The sequence below is a fragment of the Lissotriton vulgaris genome, chromosome 11 (assembly GCF_964263255.1).
Source record: "Lissotriton vulgaris chromosome 11, aLisVul1.2, whole genome shotgun sequence".
NCBI lineage: Eukaryota > Metazoa > Chordata > Amphibia > Caudata > Salamandridae > Lissotriton > Lissotriton vulgaris.
Genome location: NC_141699.1, coordinates 224,133,899 through 224,142,400, shown reverse-complemented (window position 1 = coordinate 224,142,400; position 8,502 = coordinate 224,133,899). Strand labels below are relative to the sequence as shown.

The 8,502-nt window shown below is 46.2% G+C and overlaps 1 protein-coding gene across 1 annotated transcript; it reads left to right on the top strand.

Moving 5' to 3' along the window:
• The first annotated feature begins 1,646 nt into the window (after positions 1–1,646).
• LOC147679556 (uncharacterized) lies at positions 1,647–7,226 on the top strand. The gene is made up of 3 exons (XM_086944729.1): positions 1,647–2,198; positions 4,613–4,760; positions 6,887–7,226. The coding sequence occupies exons 1-3, from the start codon at positions 1,700–1,702 to the stop codon at positions 7,098–7,100; spliced, it is 861 nt and encodes a 286-aa protein (XP_086800855.1). The 5' UTR covers positions 1,647–1,699; the 3' UTR covers positions 7,101–7,226.
• The last annotated feature ends 1,276 nt before the right edge of the window (positions 7,227–8,502 follow it).

Sequence of the window (8,502 nt, the reverse complement as noted above, 5' to 3'; positions counted from 1 at the left end):
ACTGATCTCACTTTTTGTATTAATAGCTAAGCAACCCCTGCCCTCCCACCTTCTCATAACATCCTCCTCTTCCGAGTGACTCTCTCCACTTGCATTTTAAGCAGGACGGACTGCCATTCACAACGAGCCATCATCGCTCTGTCACTGATGCTGAGGCGGAAAGTGTGCAGGAATGCGAGCGCGCGCGATGCCGTCCGTGAGCCACGCACGTGCAGCTCTGCCGCGAGCAGCCCGCTCTCACGCGCATTGGGTGGAGCGCACCTTTCGGCACCGACGGACCCTCATCTGCAGAAGGTAAGGCGCGAGGCCACCCGTACTTGTCCACTGTCTGTTACCAAACGATTGTGCGTGAAACCTGTAAATACTCACTTCACGGTGCTGTGCGTCAAATACGCTTCAATGGGGCTGCCCCAGAAGGCACGTTTTAGGATGTTTGCGGTGCCTTGCATCCATCTTCATCAGTGATGCACACACCACTGCTCGGAGTGCCGTGGGTGGGTTAGTCAATCTCGACATTCACTTTTTAAGAGTAATTCTCATTGTCTTTCTGGGTTGAGTTGGAAATCATTCACTGCACGTTTTTTCCTAATCCCGAAGATAAGGGCAATTGTATTGTGATTGGGTATGAGGGTTAAACCTCGTGTACCCCACGGGCCCAGCCAGGGAGTCTCCTTTCTGACCCTCCCCCTTGTCCCTCTCCCGCTGCATGCTAAACGTGCACGGGGCCTGTTAGCTCAGCAGTGCGATGCGTTTGTTCCAGAGGCTCTGCACACACATAAAAGACAATGAGGGGGGCTCATTAGTCAGTGGGCGCCGATTACCCCGCTGTGCTCTCTCTGTAATCCCCCGAGGGAGTGCCCCCTCCCCACCCAGTACGTACTAGTGATTTACTAACACCTGACCCGAGCAGCGCTCCTTCTATTCCGACCGTTGCTCCTTCTGTCGCACACGCGCTCTCTTTAAATTGTCTTTTTGCAATGCTCGGACTTTTTCCCTGTTAGTCTCCGAAGCTGGACTAAGAGGCGTTCACGAGATCGGTGTCTCTGCAGCCGCTGCGACTTAAACATTGTTTGAAAGGCCACCGAGGGCATTAAAACGCGGGGCACCTTTGCACACGCTGGTTCGTTCTTCTTGAGTCGACATGGACACCAAATGTCCCTTCGGAGCAGTGACAGCTGGATGAAATACAGGGGAGTAGTTACCGCTGGTGCAGCAGGCGCAGTAGCACAGGGGCACAGAGTCCTTGGGGGCTTACTGAAAACTGCTGTATTTTAATACCCCTAATGCAGTCACTCCCCTTGCTTGCACCACGCATATGTACTGGTCACACTATTGGTGACCAGTACGTATGGGGAGGGGGGTTGCACGCGCTGTGCGCACCGAACACTGCAATGCTGGCTGACATTAACAGCATTAAATCCAGGAGACTTCTAATGGTCATCGCGCCCTTCTTTACTTTAGAAAAAAGTTTGCTTTTTTTAGACTATTTACATTCAGCGCAGTTCCCAAGAATAGACTGGCCTGAGCTGTGCTTTCACCACTGCTCTGTCTCTTAAGTTCTGCTCCTTTCACCCCTCAGTGGCGCTGCCGGCCATTTACATAGGCGATGGGTGTGTAAATAGAAGTGATTATCGCAGCATGGGCGGCGCATTGTTCGGGGAGTTCAGACCATCAGCCGCAGAAAGGATTCCTCCAGTGAATGTCGTCCGAGCAGCCAGAGAGTCTGTGCAGGGCCCGGGAGGCCTATTTAAGGGACTGCCCGGCGCGCCGCGGCCATTTCACCCCTCCGTGCCGCGCCATGTTGGACGCTCTCGCCCTGTGCTGCCTGCTCGCCCTCCTCCAGCAGGGCCGGGCCCTGCCGCTCTACCCCAGACACAGCCCGGCGTCCGCCCGCCACTGGGCCCCAGGAAGGCCCGAGGGCATGGGCCTCGGCGTGGACTACAACGACCTGGGCAGGGCGGACCCGCGGCACCTGTGCCTGCACATGAGCCAGCCCTGGAGCAGCGGGCACCGCAAGTTGGCCGCGCTGGAGGACAGCGCCCCCTTTAGGCTCCGGGTGCGCACTGCTGCCTCGGGACCCCCCAGGCCCGCCTTTCCCCACCAGCATCTCTTCCACTACATCAAGCGGATTTACAGCTGCTGTAAACTGGGCTTCGCCTGCAGGAAAATCAAGGGTCTACAGGGACGAGTAGTACTAGGTAAGTGTCACTGTCTACAGTCGACTCCACTTTACTCCCTGAATGGTTGACAATTGCACAGGCAGATTGTATTTTTTTATTTTACTCGGGGTAACGGACGCGGTTAAAATCGCTTCATATCCCTGCGCAATAGCCTCGGAGCGCATTCACAGGTCTGTGTCCCGAGACGTACATTGTTAATTTAAAATTCCACTAAAAAAATAGTTAATATTACTTAAACTCCCCACAAATAGCAGAACCTCCCTAAGTTTCATTCACACAATTTCTTTAAGGGTTGCCGGAATGTTTCATTCGTTGGATTCTTCATACGACCACTGGCCTCGCTGAATTTGATTGTCCAAACTGTTTGACGTTGTTGGTGTCTGTCTATGTTTGTGTCCTTTGGTAGTTTTATTATTGTATTCTGTCTTCAATGAACTGCTACAACATGGCTACGTGCATTTTATTTTTGCATTTTTATATCGCACAGCACTGCTATGAATTGGGTGGCGTCGATGCGCATTAAAGCCACATTACTACTATATTTCGTCGCTATAGTTTATATTTTGTATCCATACTCCTTACAACATTACCCCTAATCTTATTTTAGATATTACCAGTACCACGAGTGTTGCAGGTTTGCTGTTTGCTAATGCCCCAACACAAAGCAATCACTGGTTGCTTGCTTCAAGGTGTTCCCGATATATATATATACTCGAATAGGAAGAAACAAAGGTGCAACTTATTTTGATAAAAGATTCACCGAAGATTCACTGTAGGGGTCGTGAGCTGGAAGCGCTATACCCATACTACAATAAAATAAAATACAATGACTACTAATTCTAGAACCCGCACACACCGAACGGTTACAGTATGGCGTTCTCCATCACGCGCTGGGTACTAGGGCCTCGGTAGCCCTCTGTTCTCGCTACTGAGAATTAGGAGCGTAGCTATCAATAGCGCCGCAGGTGCAGTGGCACCGAGACTCAGCTGCATCCCACTCATAACATTCTTTTATTACCAAACCAGATGACAGGGGCCCCGGGGACGTGTCCTTGCATGCATTAGGGCCCGTGGCACCACTGCAGCATATAACTTGAGTAAAGCTTCGTGTCCTCTATGTTATGCGCATGCGTCAGTTGTGCACGACTCCCAATGTGACCCAAACTCCCATAAAATGCTTTCTGTCATATTCTGGGTTTGTCAATTTTAACACTCCCAGTATGTAGCGGATACAATTATTTTGCACGCATCTCGTGACCTTACGCTTTGAGTAGCCTCACCGCCATCCGTCGACTTCTGGGGTAATAGTCTTAGACGGGAGGCAGAAAGGGTTGGAACAGTGTAGGAGGGATCAAATCTAGTATCTGAAGAGAGCCGCCAGGGACTGCAACGAGAACAATGCTCACGTCGAGTAGCTGCACTTAAAACCCCTTCCATGCTCACTACGAGCTCAGCTCGTCATCAGGCACACTACCCGTGTGCTGATGACGAGCTGAGATCGTCATGACCACACCCGTTTCTATTGACCTTCAGCACAGCAGGGAAATATCTCAAGTAGTCAAGTTAAGCAGAGGAGAACAACAATCTTCACTCAGTAGTAGTGACTAGTTACTTCTAGAGATAGTGCTATTCGAGATGAAGTAGCAGCAAAAGCTTACACAGCCTTTTCATATTTATGAAAGTGTTATTGTCATGGTTAGTGTGTTGTACTTCTTCCTATCTGTTAATAGCCACGATGTAAAGTTAAAGAAAGCTTTTGATATTTTGTAACCATTCAAAAAAAATCCCAGTTTTTGTGTTTGAACCTTATTGAAAAAGTTACAGTTGCATTTTTTTGCGCAAGGTGACACAGTAACATTTGCAACATAAGTCGCTTCGTTGTCAGCCCCGCTCTAACCCTGTTGGTCTAAAAAATCCTTAATAGGCAAAGAGCTAATTAAAGAAACTGGTTCACCCACTCAAAACAAGTAAAACGTTATAATAAAAAACATTTATAGAGCGTAGTAGCAAAAAGACTGTCAGCAAAGTGTATGTAAAAATAAGTTAAACAAGTTACCATAAGTAATGACAACTTTTGGTCTGTTGAGATGCAAAGGCAGGGATCGGTCTAGTGGCTACATTGCTGGTCTTAAAGCAACCATAAGTAAATTCCAATCCAGGCTTTCCCCTGCTCTTAGTTTGCCCATTTGTCTCCGGTCCCAGACCAGTGAATATTTGGTGGTGGGTACTATTACTTACACTAAAACGTCTATCTTCCAATTGGGGAAAACCTGGACGTGGATCAGTTTATGGTGTTGCGTTCTCCATGTTGGATCATCCACTCACCCCAAATTGTATAGTATGGTGCTGTCAAGCGATGATGCTGGGAGATGTTGGAGGGGCACAGCTTGTTAAGCACATCCTTCTCACCCTCTCATCTCTCTTCCTTTCAGATGGGCCTCTGACGGACTTGGAGTTTTACATGGACCCTCAGACGCTGGAGCTGTCTGTACAGAGAGCAGAGCTGCACCTGGAGGTGTCAAACCCAGACCACGTGACTGTGGTGCCAGTGCTGCAGACCCCGGGCTTCAGCAGTTCAAGGTACGTGTCTGGCAGTGGTGCCATCCAGTTCCTGTGCTAGTCTGTGTTTGCCCATTGATCTAGTGCTAACCAAGTGCTTTGTGAGTGAGTGCTTCTAGACTCTGTTTAGGTGCTCGGGCGTAGAAAGACTTGGTAATCTGAAAAGCCTAAACTACTAAGTTGAGTCTATGTCACCTTTCAAAGTGACTGCAAGTGCTTTGAAGCAACCTCTGGTTCAGTTAAGTGCATGACATATTTCTTATGAGATGGCATTAACTAGGGCCAGAACCCTTACTCCTTATGAGATGGCATTAACTAGGGCCAGAACCCTTACTCCTTATGAGATGGCATTAACTAGGGCCAGAACCCTTACTCCTTATGAGATGGCATTAACTAGGGCCAGAACCCTTACTCCTTCTGAGATGGCATTAACTAGGGCCAGAACCCTTACTCCTTATGAGATGGCATTAACTAGGGCCAGAACCCTTACTCCTTATGAGATGGCATTAACTAGTGCCAGAACCCTTACTCCTTATGAGATGGCATTAACTAGTGCCAGAACCCTTACTCCTTATGAGATGGAATTAACTAGTGTCAGAACCCTTACTCCTTATGAGATGGCATTAACTAGTGCCAGAACCCTTACTCCTTATGAGATGGCATTAACTAGTGCCAGAACCCTTACTCCTTATGAGATGGCATTAACTAGTGCCAGAACCCCTACTCCTTATGAGATGGCATTAACTAGTGCCAGAACCCTTACTCCTTATTCAATGGAATTAACTAGTGCCAGAACCCTTACTCCTTATTCAATGGAATTAACTAGTGCCAGAACCCTTACTCCTTATTCAATTGAATTAACTAGTGCCAGAACCCTTACTCCTTATTCAATGGAATTAACTAGTGCCAGAACCCCTACTCCTTATGAGATGGCATTGACTAGTCCCGGAACCCTTACTCCTTATGAGATGGCATTAACTAGTGCCAGAACCCTTACTTCTTATTCAATGGAATTAACTAGTGCCAGAACCCTTACTCCTTATGAGATGGCATTGACTAGTCCCGGAACCCTTACTCCTTATGGGATGGCATTAACTAGAGCTAGAACCCTTACTCCTTATGAGATGGCATTGACTAGTCCCGGAACCCTTACTCCTTATGAGATGGCATTAACTAGTCCCGGAACCCTTACTCCTTATGAGATGGCATTAACTAGTCCCGGAACCCTTACTCCTTATGAGATGGCATTAACTAGTCCCGGAACCCTTACTCCTTATGAGATGGCATTGACTAGTCCCGGAACCCTTACTCCTTATGAGATGCACCATGAATTATAATGCATACTCTGTGAAATTATGGAGCAGTTGATTGCAAACACATTGCCAGGAGGCACATGGGTAATTTGATCTTTGCATCACAGCAGGGAAGTTTCCATCGTGGTGCCAGAAACCACCAGGAATATCCCACATAACACAAATGCGAAAGATTAAGATCTAGCATACCCATCATAGTTATGTTATCAATGTCCCCTCCTAAAGATGATTCATGGCACTGGTCAATACTTGGATATGGTAATTGATGTCTGGTCAGAACTGCGAAGCTTGAATCACTGCACATGCAAAGACCTACAATTAGGGTCGACTGTGCTTTACACATCCCGTGTACAGAAGTGAAGATTAACAAAATAGTGCTTAAAATGATGTACTCATGTAGTGCCTATAGCAAAGTCTGATTGTCTCCAAATTACAGCTGGGTGGGCTGCATACATTCTTGAGATAAAACGACCCTACACCATTGTTGTTGGTTTGGCTGAATATTTGACTGTGATAAGAGAACATAAGTTATTATGTTTATATTCTAATGATGCTATTTGGGCACCATGGAAGCATTAGAGTGTGCTAAAGTTTCATGACGGGTTCCCAGTCTTTCAATGTACAGGCCTCAGCATTATATGTGATGAACCATGTTTCTACAGAGTCCATTGACAAAGCATAAAATAAGCACTCTTGAAGCCACATTCATGCAGTGAAAGCACTAATGTTGATATTCTGAATGCAATCCATAGTAGTTTGTTGAAGAACATTTGGACTTTTTCTTTGCCATCCACCTCATATGTGACACTTATTGGATCTCATTTCTTTTCACAGCCACACAAAGCAGGCCAGGGATGATGTTTTGGATCTGACACTGGATGTTATGTTTCTGTTCGACATGTTGAGAGAGGAGTCGGAGATGATGGCGAAGGAGGGGGCTGAGCTCACATTGAACTTGCTCTGCATCCAAGACAGTCTCCTGGTGCCTTGTGAATACCATGGCGTCCGCATTCTTCGTGCTCCCTTCATAGCTCTCTTGTATAAATGAACACTTACTTCATCGAAGGGACATATGACATTTAAAGATGGCTGCCCTGCTTCCAGGAAGCAGAATACTTAAAGAAATGCCAGCACATGTGTGCTTCGGTGGCTTCTCAGCACAGTCCTTCATTGCCTCTGAGAGTGCATTGTAAGCGTCATGTGTTGAACTAATGCACTTCATACCAGAACTGTAAAAATATTTATGTGTAGAAAGGTTATAAATATGTAATATAAATGTTTGTGTGGTCTATTCGTTGAAAATGTACATACTTTAGATTTATTTTGTTCTAGAATAAATAATTTAATATTTTGATTTTAATTCTTATGTTTCTGATGAGACTTTGCTTATATCCTTTATATATAGCTATGACAGGTAAACAGGGTGCATATGAAAATAAACTAGTCTTCCAGTGTCGAAGTTACAATCACACTCTAGAAGATCTGACCAATGAACAACATAAAGGTTTCCTGGAAGGGATGGCAATGCTGGTGAAAAGGTCCAGAGTTTGGACCTTCAGCAGTGTGACGTTTTTGCTGGCAACCCACAGATTTCTGATTAGTGATGTGTAAACCTTGACCAGAAGCAACTGGGGGCATACTTATCAAAACATCATGTAGCACAGCAAGCCACCATGCTGCAGTGCGCTATGTGATAGGAACAGGGAATGAATGCAACGTATTTAACATTATATGGCGCATACCTCTCATTTCCTGGCACTGGTGCACCGTGCGCTGCCTAGCGCCAACGCCGGCATCCATGCACGTAGCGAGCAGGATTTTTGTGGACGAAGGGTTACATTCCCCTGGGGTATTTTGTTTTTTTCAATGTGTGCTGTAGAATGCATGGTGATGCAACTAAATCTGTGCAAGTGAGGAGATCCTGGGCAGTGAGCGAATCTGATTGGACGAGAAGCTTTGTAAATGTGAAGAGTGGATCAACGATGGGTGGTGTAAAGTATTTCTGATTTGTAAAACTGTTTCAAATGAGATAATTATAGAGGACACAAAATGCTGGAATTAGGTTTTGGTGGATTATAATTCTCATGTGAATTGTAAGATTACCTCTTCTGCTTTAAATGTACATCCAAGGTCTCTTTGCTGCCAGCATTGGAAACGATCAAGGCATACGATCCCTTCTTTAAGGATAGGCCTACCTATACAGTAGCTGAAATACTGAGAGGTCTCCACCAGGGCTCAGATTTACTAAGGCTTTGTGCCAGCACAGAGCCACAAAAAGTTTCACAAAGGTATTGACTTTCCTGTCCAAAAAAGGTATTTTGCACCGGAAAGGTGCCATTTTCTCAACACAAAGAGTGCTTTGTGTCTGGGTAGTACAACGGATAATTACAGCGCAGACAGTCATACTTTTTTGACACAAATCCCGATCTACTAAGACAGCCATACCATAA